The sequence below is a fragment of the Diorhabda carinulata genome, chromosome 4, assembly GCF_026250575.1.
Source record: "Diorhabda carinulata isolate Delta chromosome 4, icDioCari1.1, whole genome shotgun sequence".
NCBI classification, from domain to species: domain Eukaryota; kingdom Metazoa; phylum Arthropoda; class Insecta; order Coleoptera; family Chrysomelidae; genus Diorhabda; species Diorhabda carinulata.
The window spans coordinates 19,283,980-19,302,429 of record NC_079463.1 but is presented as its reverse complement, the minus strand read 5'-3'; the positions used below and the strand labels follow the sequence as shown (position 1 = coordinate 19,302,429).

Genomic DNA, 18,450 nt, shown 5'->3' with positions numbered 1-18,450 from the left:
GTCTCTCTAGTTATTCTTTTTGTTTATTAAAAAGTATATAATTATTATTTCCAAATTTATATTAAATCTTTCAAATCAGGTGCAGTCCTCAACTGCTACGGAAGGCAGATCGTTCTAACTGATTGCGATTCATTTACTAAAGAATATTATGCCGCAAAATACGGTATAAGCGAATTTACGCCACTGCAAATACCGGACACTAGAAAATTGGTCAACATCATTCCTCCTCCAAAAGAGCGTGAGCTACCCCCTTGGAATGGTTTCGGCACACATGAAGACTCAGCTCAGAATTGTATAACGGTAGAACCAAAGGCTCCATTCAAGGATTTTAAGAAGTTTCTAATGTATGACAGGTACTTCTTTAATAATTATGGAATTATAACTGTGTAAATAGTGGAATATTGTGATCACAAGCCGTAAGTATATATATATAAATTTTCGTAAAAATGTAGCATTTATTTTTATAAGTGACGGAAGTCAAAGTATCAGGAATCATACTTCCATAAAAAAATAACTCAAAGAAATCTGAATAGCAGTAGAAGATTGCTGATTATATATTCTGGAAATTTGGAAAATTGACTTTAGCTCATTGTGTATAGTTTATTTTATGTAAAGTATTTATTATGTCCGGAATTATTTGCTTCTTTCCTTTGTTATGCCACAATTTCGTAGGAATGGTTTGGACAGTCATATACTAAGGTTTGCAGCAAAGATGAGGTCCAAGATTCCCGAAAATTGTGATCGACATTTCATAATTAGTTACTTCCTAACGGATGACACCATGTCTATTTATGAAATTGGCAAAAATAATTCAGGTAACTATGCAGCAAACAAATTTTAATAATAATTATTAAATAAAGTTGCGCGTTGATTGTATATTGTAATCACTTGAAATTTCGAAAAACATCATCGTTTTTTTCTACAAATCGATTATAAATTAAATATCTAGATTATTCAATCAAAACATAGATCAGGATCTATGAATAATGGAATTTCTCAGCACCTAGAAACAAAATTGGCTGATACCAGAGCACACTCATACACAAGCTGCCATCAATACTCATAGAAACGTCACAAATCAAGGTTAACCCCAAAATACTAAAAATCGATATGTATTCCTTGAAGAAATACCACCAAATCCATTGATATTGAAACTGCAAAAAATAGAATTCAGCGCATAAACGTAGTGCGGTCCATGAGTTCTTAACGTCCTATAGTAAATAGAGTGCGTTCGCAAATATCTTTATTCACAAGTCTCAACAAGCTTTGTTCAACTTTAAACTTGCTTCTTTGATCTATTTTATTATAATAGACCAGGGATGGGGAAACTACGACCCGCGGTCATCAAACAAAAATCAAGTACAGCTTTCTTATTATCAGAAATTACATTCTCTTCAATTGGCAGTAATGGCAGTGCACGTCGCACATAAAACAACATGTGCGAGCGCGGACGGGGATATGAGCAAAAAACGAAAATGAAGCTCGAGTAGGTGCGTCTGTCTTCGTACGCGCTACCCATTTGAAGCAACTATAACACCAGCAAATTAGAATTTTATAAGTCCTCATCTAGGACACAATACCCAAATATAGTTGCCCACGCCCAGAAAATAATGGCTATGTTTGGTACAAGCTATTTGTGGGGACAAACGTTTTCAATAATGAAACTAAGAAAAAATTGTCTTCGTAATAGGCTTTCGGATGACCTGCTTTTTTCATTGTTAACAATTCAGCATCACAATGGAACCCGCTTATGATTAAGTCATGCAGAAACAAAAACAGTTCTACATGTCACATGTTCCCACAAAGACCATTGCTACAAAATAACTTTCCTTTTCCCATAATTAAATGAAGCAGATAACTGGCAAAAAGGAAGCTACCAAAGACAACTCCCTTTCACTATGAACTAAACCACCTGTACATTTTTTACCTTCACCCTTTCAACATTAAAATTTTCTTTAAAAACTGGAAATTTTTTATTTTTCGAAAATTCTGAATATTCATGCAACTTTAGTTGCAGTTTTAGTCACTAATGGGTTAAGGGTCATTAGGAATACGTATTAGATTTCGGTGATCGATGTATGTTTTATAAACGTTTATTCTACCTGATTCCCAAGCTTTCAAACAACAGCTTTATTGTGGTTTTTTTGGAGCTTCAAGAAAAACGTTAGTCATTTATTATTATTATTATTTTATTTATTATAAGTACCGTTGTTCGCATTGTTTATAGATTGATACTGCTTTCTGTTTAATAGATCTATAAAAAGTTTTATATCGCCAATACATCTATTCTTATAACCTATTAAAATATATATAGGAATAGGTGAATTACCTAATTTACACACAACTTACTTTTTTATTACCTAATTGTTTTATAAATATCATTTAACTGCAGTGTGAGAAATATTTTTAGGGGTAATTTGGAGTACGTACGAGGGATGTTTTTTTTTCAATCTCCGATAGGCTATAAATAAAAGAGAAGTTCATATAAAACAATAATTGTATAACCAAAAAATTGGTAAACTTACGGTTACTTTCAGACATAATCACCGAAGGGATGGAGACATTTGTCATATCTGTGGACAATCTTTCCAATACTATCTTCAAAGAAAGTTGCCGCCAATGTAGCCTAACCGTTCAGTAACAATAGAGTACAAAACAGACCTTGAAACTTTTGGATATACCGTAGACAAATCAGTATTGGCGATTGTGCGGTTTTCTTTAACCATTCTGTTAAATGGTTGAACCAGGACATCTGATTTGCGTCCTTGGCCCCTCCATCATGCACATCATTACGGCAATCTTAAAATTTTTGACACCATTTACGCACATCAACATCACTCATGAAGTTTTATCCATACACACGATTCATTCTCCGACGGATTTTCTACAGCCTTCAGCCTGTAGAAAACGAATCACACTTCAAGCATCAATAATGTCAGGCATATTTACGTGGCTGTAGTACAACGTCGACTGACACCTGAGTATCAACAATGGCTGGGTGTAGACGCAGTCGCCTACAGCGAATGCTCGATTTCTTCTGCCCGCGTAGCTTCTGCACGGAGTGATCGGAGGTTGAAAAAAAACAGTACTAGTATTAGCTTATTATACGTTTCGATGGATCTACGACTTATAAACGTTTATTCTCTCTGATTTCAAAGCTTTCATAAAACAACTATTCATAAAACCTTCAAAATATCTGACAAAAAAGACGAATAAACTAAATTATTAAAGTTTGTGTATATATAATTTCAGCTTTATTGTATCTGTAGTGTGACCCCTCCATCTACCTAACTTATATTTATTTTATACATTTTCTATTTTCTTTCAAAATCTGTTGATCTATTAATAGTACAACATACGGTAATAAAATAAGTAGAATGTTATGTCATTGTAATTATAGGACTCGTATATATTATAGAACGACCGTATTGCAAAAACGAGTTAGTGATAGTGTCATTTGAGGCTCTTAACCGATTGTTAACTGAGAAAATTAATAAGAATAACAAAATAATGAGCTCGTACTAGGTCGATCACGTTGTCTGTTGTCTAAGGGTAGACAACAAAACAGATACGTAGCCATATTCTTTCACTGTAAAGTAATTCTTAATGATAATACAAGTAATAATTTTGGTTGATTTACATATTATTTTCATGATATTATTTTTTTACTTGCTTAAAATTAGTCTATTTTCTGGAAATTTGTAATTGATGCTAATGAAAGTAATTAACGACATGAAATTTCAATTTTTTTTTTTGGAAGAAATATATGAATTGTTGAATTTGCTTATATTCAATGAGAGGGCGTCTTTTTTGGAATTATCTTAGACAGATTTCACAGTGAAGTGGATTTTGTTTGTAAATTTTGGTGAAAGAAGATCTTCAACGATTCATGATTTATAAACGGTGGACTTTCCAACTTCAGTCATTCGGGAACATCGGTCGACAGTTTCTTGTACAGTAAATTTCGGGTAATCGTATTTTATGCAAACATTTAAAATAATAAGTTTTTTATTCACTGATAGTGGAGAATTATTGGAACACCTTTTCGTTGGTGTAAATGTTGCCATTTTATTACTAATCTTATAATAATGTGAACACTATTTACGGCTTAACAGCAAATACTGATGCGTTAAACTAAAACAATATACTTATAAAGTTATAACGGTACCTGTTAAAAGAAAAACGTAACTGTATAATCTACTACCTAAGTAATCCCTACACAATATTTCAAGACGTATACCTATGCCCGACACCGAAATTGAGCCGAACTGGACGTAATTCCCCATTTTATTGCTCTACACCTTTCTGAAATAGACTATACAATTTGTTACTGGTGATAATGAAATGTTGAAAAAGTAAAAAATCTTTAATCATAGTCAATCCGACATATGAAAATCTCTTTAGACTAACCAATTACCATAAAATTTTGAAAATAACTTTTCTTTTATTATTAACAAGATCTAGATAATCACATAAGCCTTACTTATTGTGCCCAATATTTTATTTCCGTGTTTGCTGTGGCTTCTCAACTAACTTTTTTTAGGTTTCAAAACATCATGTTTCCTTGGTAGAAGCCAAGTAAAGCTACCGGGACAGAAAGTTTTTGACATAAAGCCACCCTTATGTTATACACCTCAGCATATGTTCATTGGAGCAACATTGATCGTTAATAATTTTGAATTTATTCTTGTTGATGCAGATGAATATTGTTTGAGATATATGGAACTAAACGCTAATCAGGTATAATGCACATCATTATGTATGTAATATTCCATAGATTTAAATAGTGATAGTGTCTAATCTATTTTATTCGTGATTAATGAATTAGTTAGCTTCTTACTTCCCCAAAAAACTGTCTAGTGATTAAGTACAAGTTGAGCATTATTGTGGTACGTTTTATATCACCAAAAAGTATGAAATAAAATTTCACGATAGCTTTCTAAAGAGAAAAGTTGAGTTTTATCTTCAACCAGTTACTGTTCAAATAAAAGAAACATTAAAATTTTATCTGAAGATTCACATGACGATCAACATATTTGTTTATGAGGGTTACTACTTTTGTTTTGGTATTGACAAATAGAAACAAATATTTATAATTGAATATGGCTGTTTCGTTTTTCAGAATATTCTCCATTAAAATAATTAAAATACTTTTGCATGCATTTGAATCAATTTTCGAAGCATTTTTATCCATTTCGATTAAGGCATCAATATCAATTGCAAAAGACAGTTATGCGGGGATCAATCAATATTTCATAAATACGCACGGTACTAATACCAAATTAAAAATAACTGTGTGTTGAAAATTCAATCAAATGATAACTCTAGTTCGGACGATTCAGACTACCATTATTATTTATAAAGATACTTTTGAATTGAAGGGGGGCACGCCTCCCAAGGGGGTGTAGAAATATGTCAAAGGGGGCGGAAAGCGTTTGTAATTTCTTTTTTTTAATACCACCGAGGTGGCAAACAGGCAAGGAAAAACAAAAAACGGGGAAACGAAGAGGATAATTGTGTCGTTTCATTGCGAAGTTCCTATTGCCACCTTCCAGCTGCATCATCAGATCAGTACCATGATGATAAGTCTTCATAATATTGCATTATCACGCGTTTTACGGATACAAATCACCACGGTTGTTGTTATGCCTTTTCTCAAGCTTTATACTACGCATGCGCACACAAACGTATTAACACACGTCGTACTGTCGCTTTTCGTTTCATGGATTTCCAAATCACAACGATGCTAAAGAAGTTTTCATTTTAAAAAATGAACAAATGACATTTCAATGTAATGTTTGATTTTCATTTTACACGCATAAAATTAATGAAATTAAAGATCATGCCTATTCACTTTTTCTGTTAACCACTGTTTTAAAATCCGACGTCGTCAATCGCAGTTATACATATACAAGCATCGACAAGTCACAACATGAAACCCGCGCGCACTCGTTTCGCTTAACTTAACATTTATCACTTGGAAAACGATTGTGTGCCTACCGGACTTGCATGAGAATCTGTAAAATCATTTCCGCAAACTTGCGACAAATTGACGTAGCGGTGTACATTTTTTGTTGAAAAATCAGTTTGAGTGTGCAAAATTATTTTTTTAAAAGGTAAGTTTATGTTTATAAACTTCAGTCACCATTTTTATTCAATTTACTAAATTGGTGATAGAGCGAAGACGCGTTCTTAAGCCAGGCATTGTGAATGATTGTTTATTTATTATTTGGGTTTTATTCTCATAGGTGCGAGATGTCAGCAAACAAAAAAAAGTTTTTCTAAGATTACATTAAGTTTGGATTTACTTTTATATAAAAAGACGAGTTACAGTTACCTCAGTGTGTTTTAAGTAATGATAGCATGAGGCCCAATCGCATTGAAAGGCATTTGAAGTAACAACATATTATCCTGGTTTTGAAGAAACCAAAAGACATTTTCTCCACTCAAGCAGATTAGATTGGATAATTGGGAAGTTATCACAAAAGCGTATCGCAGCATCTCAAAACTTCATTTGAAATAGTTTTTATGATAGCAAAACAAAAGACACTACATACACAAAAATTAATAAAACCATATGTCCTAAAAGCCACACAGACAATTTTAGGCGAAGATGCAGAGCAAAAAATGAAGTCTACTTCTCTTTCGAATAACATAAGCGTAGAATCGATGAAATTGCAGCAGACATTAAGTTACAAATAATTAACAAAGTAAAATTATCGCCCTTTTTGGCCATTAGTTATTTATAAGATATATTTAATTCAATATCAAATTTCATTAAAAAAAATATTTGGATAAGAAAAAATCCAATACTGCAATGATAGGTGTACGATCTGGCTCAGCTAAAAAGCTCAAGGAAAAAATCCCGCAATGGTTAGTACACATTGTTTTATTCATAGGCAAGCTTTGGCTTCCAAAACTTTGCTACAGAAATTACGCCAGACTTTCGACTCTGCTATAAAAATTGTCAACTTCAACAAGAACAGTGCTTTGAACAGTCGGTTATTTACATTACTCTGCGAAGATCTCGATACCGATCACAAAGATCTTCTGTTTCATACAGAAGTACGCTGGCTTTCCAAAGTCAACTCACAATGTTCAAAGATTACATATTTCAATGGAAGTTGGCTTAGTTAACTAACATATTAGGTGCCTTGAATGAGCTGAACTTGAAACTTCAGTACAGAAACAGTACTATAATAAACAATTATGATTATATTGAGGGGTTCACAGCAAAGTTTCAACTTTGGAATCAAAAATTATTTCCTGAAAATGTTATATCTTTTTCTCGGCTCTTCGAAGCAACTAAAAGCTGACATAAAAGCTCATTTGCAAGCTGTGAAGAATGTGTCCGTTAGGGTAAAAAGGGGGACGTGATCTAGCTATTCGCTAGAATAATGGAAGTTCAAAAATCTCTCACACGTATATTGATAACGTTACATGTCTGTACTGGACAACGATCATAGTTATAATAATAATAAGCCGTCGACCCGGATGGATCGAACCAACCAAAAATGCTTACATATTAACTTACATTTCCTATCAATATGCTGACATCTGAAGTAAGGTACCATGCACATTGAAACAGGAAATTATCTTGCAATTATAACAGGCAGTTCAATGTCCATTGCACCTCTTCGGTAAGAGAAAAAAAAATTTTTTTTTTTTGTTACTGAATACATACATAAAAATTAATAATTAATGAAAAAAATTTTTTTTTTTTTTAACAATAATACAACTTAACCCTATTTTTATGAACTTCTACAATTTTGTTATCTATCTTAACTACAATATTTGGATCTTTGATATCTACCACTACATATGGACCTTTAAATATTGGCTCAGTTTTAGAACCAGCTGAATTGCGTAATAAAATCCTATCTCCTATTTTGTAATCAAAAGAATTACAACCCTTATCGTAATTTTGTTTTCGTTTAATTTTTGACTTTATTAAATTTTTTCTCGCATCTTCGCAAGCAGTTTGTAATCGAAATTTTAATTCATTTGGATAATCATCAAAATTGTAAATTGGATCAATTCCATTAGACAGATTTGACGGTTGGTGGCAACTTTTCCCAAAAACTAACTCGTATGGTGTGTATTTCGTTTCTGTGTGAACAGTATTATTATACGAAAACCACCAGTATGGTACCCACGTGCTCCACGTATTTGGATGCTTTCTCGCGTGGATTCGCAAATATGCACCTAGATGTTTATGAGAATTTTCGAGCGCACCTAATGTTTGATGATGATAAGCTGTTGCGTTTAAATGCTTGATTTTAAGTAATTCACATGAATTTTTGAATACCGACGACATAAATTCTGTACCCTGATCGGTTACGACTTCTTTAGGAATCCCGTAACGCAAAATAAAATTATTCACAAAAGATTTCGATACGGTAACAGATTCTTTATTTTCGATTGGATAGGCTTCTACAAATTTAGTTAACTCACACTGGAGCGTTAAAATATACCTATTATTTTCTATATCTTGCTCTAATGGACCAACCAAATCTAGAAAAACTTTTTGGAATGCTGACGTCGCAGTTGTGGTTACTGTCATTGGTTCCGTACGCTGTATCGAATACTTGTACCTTTGGCAATCGTCGCACTTTTTTACAAAATCTTCAATGTCTCTTTTCATTTTAGACCAAAAGTAGTACTTTTTCACGTTATTGTACATGCGGTTTATACCTGCATGACCTCCCGTAGGTAACATGTGGAAATCGTTTAATATTAATTGTTGCATTTCTCTGCTACAAATTTTTTGACATTTTTTGATAATTGTCAATTTTATATCTTTTTCTTTGAATTCTTTAACATTATTTTTTTATTTCTTGTACTAGTACTGCGCATTTATCGTTATTTATTATTATTAATTCCGGAATTTTATATTTTACACAAATGTGTCTCAGGTCTCTCAGCGACGCACGTAGTGCTGACGTTGATCGAGTTTCCTGTTTAACGAATATAATATTCGACTCAATGTCATAGACAAATTTTCCTTTATTATAATAATTTTGCATTGTAATTAGTTTATTAAATTCACTTTCTGATATGGGTTTTAATTCAACTGCATCTACAGGCGGTTTCAACAGTTCCACGACTCCAGGGTGATCAGTCCTTTTGTCAAGCAAAATACTGTCGGAACTTCCTATAGTAGCATCGACCATTTTTCGGTTTTGTGCTCTAGTCACGGCATACAAACTGGCAATAGAAGTATGACTCAGTTCTTTTAGTTCTTTTGACTCAATTTGAATTCTGGACAAAGCGTCTGCTGTGACATTATCTTTACCTCTAACGTATGAAATAGAGAAATCATACTCTTCTAAAATTAATCTAAATTTTGTTAATCTACTTGATGGATTAGTCATTCCGAACAAATAAATTAAGGGTCTATGATCTGTTAGTATATGAAACTTTTTACCAAACAGATATGGTCTGAACTTTTTGACCGACCATACAATAGAAAGAAGCTCTAACTCAACAGTACAATAATTTTTCTCTGATTTATTAAGAGTTCTACTAGCATAAGCAACAGGCATACCATTAGCGTTCGATAGAACTGCTCCTAAGGCTTTACCTGAAGCATCAGTTCTTAGGATAAAATGATTATTTTCTGAAAAATCTGGGTACTGCAAGATTGGCGGATTAATTAAGACATTTTTCAATGTTTCAAAAGCTTTTTGACATTCGTCGTTCCATGAAAATTTTACTCTTTTCTTTGATAAATGATTCAAAGGTGCTGCAATTTCAGCAAAGTTTTTAATAAATTTTCGATAATAATTAGCAAATGCTACAAAACGCTTTGTTTCGTTCGCATCTTTAGGGACAGGATACTGTTGCATAACGCGGATTTTTTCCGGATCTGGTGAAATACCATTTGCTGATATCACATGACCTAAATATAAAACTTGTTTTTTCAGAAATTGACATTTATTAGGATTTACTTTTAAATTAACTTGTCTGAGACGATTCAAAACTTTAACTAAATTTTGATTGTGATTTTCTAGTGTACTACCAAAAACAATTAAGTCATCTAAATAAACAAAACAACTCTCATAATTTAAGCCTGACATGGCAATCGTCATTGCTCTAGCAAACGCACTAGGGCTAATTTTTAATCCCATTGGTAATCTAGTTAACTGATACTGTCCTCTGTCTGTCGTAAATGCTGTATACTGTCTGGATTCAGAGTCTAATTCGATTTGATGATATCCTTGTGCCAAATCTAAATGTGAAAAATACATAGCTCCACCTAATGAATCTAAAATTTCATCTATACATGGTAATGGAAATTTATCGTCTTTGATTTGTTTATTTAATAAGCGATAATCATACACCACTCTCCAACTTTTATTACCATTACTGTCTGCTTTTTTCGGAACTAATAAAAGAGCACTATTCCAACTTGATTTACTTTTTTCTACAATACCGTCCGCTAACATTTTGTCAATTTGCTTATGAATCTCTGCTTTCTGCGCGTGCGGCAACCGATACGGTTTCACGTAAACGGGCGTTGCTCCGTCTTGTAACTGGATCTTTTGTTTATAAACATTAGTTACTGTAAGTGTGTCATTGTCCAGGTGAAACACATCGTCATATTTTGCACATATTTTATGAATTGACGTTTTTTCCTCGTTACTTAACCCTTCTACATTTATTTTATTCAATAATTTATCAATACGGTCTACTGAAAATTTACTTTTTTCAAAGTTACAAATATCAAAGTTCGATAATTTCTCAATTCTAGGTTTAAAATTTTTCAGCTTAATCTCTCTATCGGTACTATTTAATAATCTAACCGGAATCATATTTTTAACAGGTCTAACAATTAGTCCCGCTGCATATACACCTTTACAAATTTCTTGGGATACGATTACACTATCGTCATTGTTATCTACCAAAAATGCTTTATTATTTCACACCTTGGTGGTATTGTTGTACAATAATTGAATTTTGAATCAAGAGGTATTGAAATTTTCTCACCCTTATTCCAAAATAAAAATAAGTATTTTTCGTAATCAATAATAGCTGCATGTTTCAAAAGAAAATCAGCTCCTAAAACTCCATGCATATCGCTACCACATTCATCTACAACATGAAAATCATGACTAACTTTAGTATTCCCTAATAAAAATGTAATATTTGTTTTTCCTTTTGCATATGTTGAACCAGCTATACCGTTGATTTTAATTTTTTCTGAGGAATCAATATACTGGTTGTCACTCAAATGAGATGCAAAAATAATACTTACTGTAGCTCCTGAATCTAATAATAAGTTTAACCCATTCATCCCATACTTAATAGGTACATAACTTAATCCATTTATACATAAACTTAAAATACTATCTTCCTGTTCAATTTTAGGATCGAAAAAACGTATTTACTTCATTCGATTCATTATTGTTACTATTCCTACTGGTACTACCGTTTTCTCTGTTTTCACCACTTCCTATCACGTTACATCTTTGATTATTATTATTTTGATTGTATCTATTATTACCTGATCTTTGATTTCTGTTATTATAACGACCGTTATTTCGTCCTCTAAAGTTATTATTATCACGCTGACGATTGTTTTGGTTATTGTAATTGCTATTCCGGGAATTATAATTATTATTTCTGTTAGTGTGATTGCTATTATTTCTATAACTTCCCCTGTTGGTTCCGTTTGAACGCGAATTACCCCTATACGCGTTATTTTGTCTCGAATCACTCTTGTTACGCGTATGAAAAACTTGTGCTGAAGATGAAGCTTTCTTTGAAATTTCTTCATCTTTCGCGCCACTAATCGCGTCTTTCAATTTTGCATAATTTCGCGCCTTAATAACTGTTCGCAGTTCATGGTTACGTAGACCATTAGCAAACACATTAATTGCAATTTTTTCATTAGCCACTCTTAAAATTTTGACTGCGCCACTATCTCCATCTGCTTGTGCTAATGTGAGATTGACCAGTAAATCTTCCAATGATTTTCCAAACTCATCTATTGATTTTTCTAATTGTCTCGCGCTATGTAATTCGTTTGACAACGCTGCAGCAGATTTTTTTGTTAATAAATTAGCTTTAATATCTTTAATTAAATCGGCATTAGAATTGTAATTTGATTCTAACCTTAGTTTCGCACTTTGACTAAGTTTCGTTTTTAACACAAAAGTAGTTAACAATTTTTTTCCCGCGACATTTAACAAACCGTCATACAATTCTATAGCATCAATTAATTGTTTAGTAGTATTCTCTGTATCGTCCACAGAGGGCAATAAGTTTGCTGCTGTTCTTAAACTAAATTCTTCAGCCATTTCTGCTGTTTCGACTAAATTACTATTAGAGGTAATATTAATTGATCTAGTTTCTAAAATTTGTTTAATTTCTGCAATATTTTTGTCATTTATTTGAACATAATTCTTAGCTTTCTTTGTCACATCTTCGCTATGAGTGCTTTTATTAAAATTCTGCTTTGCAAGTTCATATTCTTCTTTTAACCTATCTAATTTACTGAGTTTACTCTTAATTAAAATTATATCGTTTCTACGCTGCTGATTGTCTTTACCTAAATTTCTTAAAAATACCCTAAATTCCTCATACAAATTTTTAATATCCTCAAGATCGCTCATGGATAATAATTGACTAAAATTAACACTTATCTTTTATTCTTCAATTTTGAAATTTCCGAGACGCTTGGACACAACGTCTTGAATTTTGAACTCCTTGCGATTGCGACACATCACAGTTTACACTGCACTACACAACACTTTCTCTGCTGTTTTGGATCTCTTCTCTGATCTTTTTCTCCAAACTTTTCTTGCAACGACGAGTAAGTCGCCATATGATAAGGAACAAAAAAAGTACAAAAGCAATCAATCCCAAAACTTCAGATATGGAAAACTTCTGGCTCCAACTGGTGGTACTGCCTCCGCTATTACCGCTTTGTGCTATAATTACCTCTTCTTTTGATTGTGATGATCCCATTTCTGCTATCACTTTACTTGCACATTTAGCCACTTTCCACTCAACATTTTAATTTATTTTGGGCTGGCAGGATCGCCATGTGAAGAATGTGTCCGTTAGGGTAAAAAGGGGGACGTGATCTAGCTATTCGCTAGAATAATGGAAGTTCAAAAATCTCTCACACGTATATTGATAACGTTACATGTCTGTACTGGACAACGATCATAGTTATAATAATAATAAGCCGCCGACCCGGATGGATCGAACCAACCAAAAATGCTTACATATTAACTTACATTTCCTATCAATATGCTGACATCTGAAGTAAGGTACCATGCACATTGAAACAGGAAATTATCTTGCAATTATAACAGGCAGTTCAATGTCCATTGCAAAGCGCTGGAAGACGAATTTTACCCATACTATCGAAACATCGATTCCGAGTTACCAATATGGCATATGACAAGAAATCCATTTGTTGTCGTTGTGTTACAGTTACCAGAAGAAGTTCAGGAAGAATTTCTAGAAATGAAGCATGATTCGTCGATGAACTTTACGAGTACTAGTTCCTTTTTCTTCAACTTACTTGTGTCAGACAGGCTTTTCTGCTCTAGTAGTAATTAAAACTAAATAGCGAAATCGTTTTGATGTCGACAGCGACCTAATGATAGTTCTGACAAAATAAAAACCTAGAATTAACCAACTTGTTCTGAACATCCAATCTCAAGTGTCTCATTAGTACCTACTATTATTTTATTATTTTTTTTATTATGAAACATTTATTATTTTAATTTCAATTGAAAAAATTATTTAATATAATTAAAATAAAAGGCTTTCAAGTACAGAATGTGCGTGGTTTTTCTATTTATTGAAAATGTAAAGGGAGAGGGGGCATGAAAAAATTATTAATAATCTGGGGAGCCTCAACAAAACAAAGTTTAGGACACCCTGCTCTAGTGGAATAGTGTCGACATGTCCAGTTATATACGATCTTATAAACTTATTTACTTGCAATATCAGTTTTCTATCAAAACAGCCGATTTTGGACGACCTTCACAGAATTCATCCTGTAGCGAAGTGCTACAACGATTGAATTCGGAAAACTGGCAAAACACGGTAACTAGAGATGGTGCTGCATCGCCAAAAGTCGAAGCGAGCTGATCGTCATACTGCAGTTGATTTAATCCAAGCCGAAAGTCATAGAAAATCATCGTTTCGTTTTTTGACCTATTTGACTTATTTTGATCTATAAATGACTCGAAAACGCACTCGAGTGACAACGTGTTCTGAGTACATTCACCGTCAAAAATGTCAAACTTTATGACGGCAATGTCAGATTTAACATATTCACATCAGTATTGCCATACCCCAAACTTAAGTAGCACCTCGTAAATATACTGTGGACTGGTAAAAAGTGTCATCATTATTTTAGAAGCATATTTTCGAAAGTTACGAAAATGGTTTTGTTTTAAAATAATCATATCTTGTAACATTTCGATTATTAACATGTTTGCATATATACAGAGATGTTTGTTTTTAAAACAGTGAATAACCCGTTTCTGTAAGGAAAAGAGCCTTCAAAATTAATAATTATCATTTTAAATTCACTTTATAAGGACGAGAATCTCTCTATCATCCAGTACTGGGTCTTTTGAATCTAATACTGCAATTTTGAAGTTAAACTGTACTATGTAGGTTGAATGGCCGATTATTTCCCAAGTATCTGCAACTTTTTAATGTCTTCTGGAAAAGTTGGATATCTCTTTAGTTTTAAAATCAGTCTCATAAGTTCTTACGTCTATTAACAGTAATAATTGTTACTTTAAAAATTAATATTTAATATTAATATTCAAATAACCTTTAAAAAAAATAGTACACGTACCTTGAAAAATTATGTCTTTGTTTTTTTGTTACAATTCACTAAATTTCTTGACATATTTTTAGTACCCCAAAGCTAATATTGCTTTGATAATGGATAAAGTCAGAGAAAAGCTCAGGCCGATTTATAAGGATTTTGTAGCAGATAATGTATCGCAAGATCAACCAACTCGAGTAATTTCATACGAAAAATTGAGGTATGTATGTGTTAACTGTTTAATCAATTACAAAAATTCTCTCTAATGATAGCGGAGTCAAATAAAATAATTAGAAAACTACTCACAACATATTTTTCCCAATTTTTGTGGATAACTGCTTTCACAGATAAAAAACGAAGCTTTTTTCTGCTAAACCAAATAAATATTTGGTAAAATTTAAAGAATTAAACCATAACTTCAAAAATCACTGGAATATTTTTATTTTCACATTAATTAAACGACTGTTACTATTATGATGTTTCTCTCATTTCCTAATTTATTCAAACTGTTTTTTAACGGTGAGGTAAATTTATACACACTTGCTTCATTCACACACTTACTCTAGATACTATAATAACTTGTCACTACTTAAATAATTAATAACTATTCACTACTTTTATAACTACTTTTCTCATTTATTTACATACACGGGTACTTTTCTATTTCGTTCCGTTCACTGTAACTAATAATTCTAAACTGATTTGTAGCTCATAAACTAACTAGTATTTATACCCAAAAAGAATTTCTTAATAATTCTAAAAATATAAGAAGCCCTTCCTAGAAATTTGTTAAAAAAACACATTAAACGATTTCCGTTTTCGCAAAGCTTCTCATTAGAACAGGACCATCTTCACGATCCATGTCATGGGCGAGTTATTGACTAATTGTGGCTTATAAGTAGCCTCATTAATATTCCAACGACCTTCAGGTTCAACAACCGACCGTGAAAAATGAGGCTTTGTATTGCTATCCAAATGGAAAGCCTGCTTGTCACTAAAACTATTTTTAGCACGAATTCAAAGAATTTTTAGTTAAAAAATGTTTAATATAATAGTTTGGAGATTGTAAAATAATAGAGAACTAACCCATTAATCACTATTTTGAAAATATCTTAAGAACGTGTGAAGATAATATGAGAATTGATGGAAACAAAAACTAGGGATTACCGTTTTTCTATAAAATTACCTTAGATCTATTTGCAATAGATATTTGTAATAAACGTTCAAAATTTATTGCTTAGCCGCGGCATATTAAAAATATGCCGTCTTGCTTTTAGATGGTAATGTAAATACTTATTTTATTTGACAATTTTCTATGATCTGTTATTTAAATTAACCCGGGAACACTTTAAAACTTACATGACCATTCGCGTATCGAGCATTTTGCTTTATAGAACGCCTTAATTATTTCGCACATGGCTTGTACGATTTTGTTTTGTTAACAAGGATCTTGTAATACAACCGATATTATGGTGGTATCTGCATTGTTGGCAGATCTTTCCTTTAGCCGGAAAATAACGAACTATATTATTTAAAATGGATAACCCTATATATTTTTCTTTTTTTCTCGAAATCCTTAAGAAATACCTATTATTTTTCATCTAATGTTCCCTATAACTAAATGCCATAATTTCGGAGTTATATCTACATTTGCGTTATCTCCGTCGAAGTTAAATAATATATTTAGGTGGCTATGACTGCTACAATAACAAATTTGACGTTTCAATAAATTAAAATTGTTGCAGTTTATTGCGTCGATTATTTGAAAAATAACGAATTGATATTTTAATGACATTAGGGTATGGTGATAGGCAAGTCAACAAGAAACGTGTATTATCTTTAATAATTTATATCCTAACCGAAATCCTATAACAAGATCTACTGTCAGTAAATTAGTAAAAAAGTTTAACGAAACTCGTTCATTAAAAGAATTGTCCAAATCGGGGCGCAGGATAACTGCATCAACTGAAAACAAATCTTTAGATGTTTGTGTCCTGTTAGAAGACGATCCACACTTGAGTACTAGACAAATATCCAGGGAACATCCGTAATGAAAATTTTACGTGATAATAAATTCCATCCATACAAAGTAACGTTGGCTCAAGAGTTGTCAGATGACGGTGATAGACCTGAAGAGTTTGCAGACCTAATGATAGAAAAACGATCCAAATTTTTTAAGTAATGTCACTTTTTGTATTAATGGAAACGTAAATCAGCATAACTGTACATACTGGTCACATAACGATCCTCGTTAGATGCGTGAATCCCACACCCATATGCCAAAAAACTGAATGTATGGGCTGGAATAATAGGCGACAAAACAATTGGTCCCTTTTCCATTGAGAGTTACTTAAACTGCTTGACGTATTTAAATTTATTGGAAAATAGTATTATACCTAAGTTGACTCGGATATTTCCAAATCCAAGTGAGTATCTTCAATTTCAATATCCCAATCGACAATATTTGGCTACAAGATGGTGCTCCACCTCATTATGCGTATGTGGTGAGGAAATACCTAAATAATGTGTTTACCCAGAATATGGATTGGAAAGCGTGGTTTTATCAAATGACCTCCACGATCATCCGACATAAATCCTTTAGACTATTTCCTGTGGGGTAATGCCAATATTCAGGAATCAAAAGATAGGATTACCACAGAGATAAGAAGAACTGGACAGTCATGGATGTTGAAAAATATATTGCAAATTTTAAAAATAGCATGGCTTGTTGAATATATTGTATATTTATTTCGAGCATCTGCTGTAATCGCCTGTATGTTTTCTAAAATTTGTAATTTTCTACTTCTACATCTAAAGATTTGTCTTCAGTTTTTGTAGGTTTTCTGCGCCATGATCTGGATAAATATTTCATTGCACCAGTTTCGCTAGACTATTTACTAACTTACTGACAATAGACCTTGTTACGATAGTTGTATTACCACATAAATTATTGAAGAATATTCAAATTAAACGAGTTCATTCAATCGTAGCCATTTAAATGTGAAATATTTATTGTAACTTTGGTGGAAATACTGTAAATGTAGCTATAACTCCGAAATTATGGGATTTAGGTATAAAGAATATCACATGAAAAATAACCAGTATTTCTTAGGGATTTCTGAAAACACAAAAAATATATGGTGATCCATATGAAATAACAAAGTTCATTATTTTTCCGGTGAAAGAAAAGATCTGACATCAATGTAGATAACACCAATACCGGCCGTATCACAAGACCCTTGCTCACAAAAATGGCGTTCCATACATAAAACTCACTCTGTATAACATTCTTTATACTATATTGTTTCAATAACAATTTCAGGGACTAAGTTGGCATTAATTAAGTGCAACTAACAAAAATAACCTTAGTAAAAAATTAAGGAATAAACAATAAAATATTAATCTTCATCAAAAGCACGGGCTTTACGTATGTTTTATGAAGTAACATGCATTCTTTGCACAAAAAAATTTACATGTAAAACATCTCTTTTTTGTCTTGCCATTTTTACGCATTGAACAAATTGCGCAGATTTCATCAGGTTTCACAGCCTCTGAAAACGCGAGTTCACTTGTAAATCGTTTGATAAGATGATAAGAAAGGTTCTGCAAGGCTAATGGTTTTAGGTACTGTCTCCGAGAAATAA

General features: G+C 32.5%; 1 protein-coding gene across 2 annotated transcripts in view; it reads left to right on the top strand.

Moving 5' to 3' along the window:
* Window positions 1-18,450, top strand: part of LOC130892713 (EF-hand domain-containing family member C2-like) — a 63,994-nt gene that overhangs the window by 32,510 nt on the left and 13,034 nt on the right. For both annotated transcript variants that reach the window (XM_057798279.1, XM_057798278.1), the window contains exons 7-10: window positions 80-353; window positions 673-815; window positions 4,544-4,740; window positions 14,896-15,026. In XM_057798279.1, coding sequence (XP_057654262.1) covers window positions 80-353; window positions 673-815; window positions 4,544-4,740; window positions 14,896-15,026 — 745 coding nt within the window. The remainder of the gene's footprint in view (window positions 1-79; window positions 354-672; window positions 816-4,543; window positions 4,741-14,895; window positions 15,027-18,450) is intronic.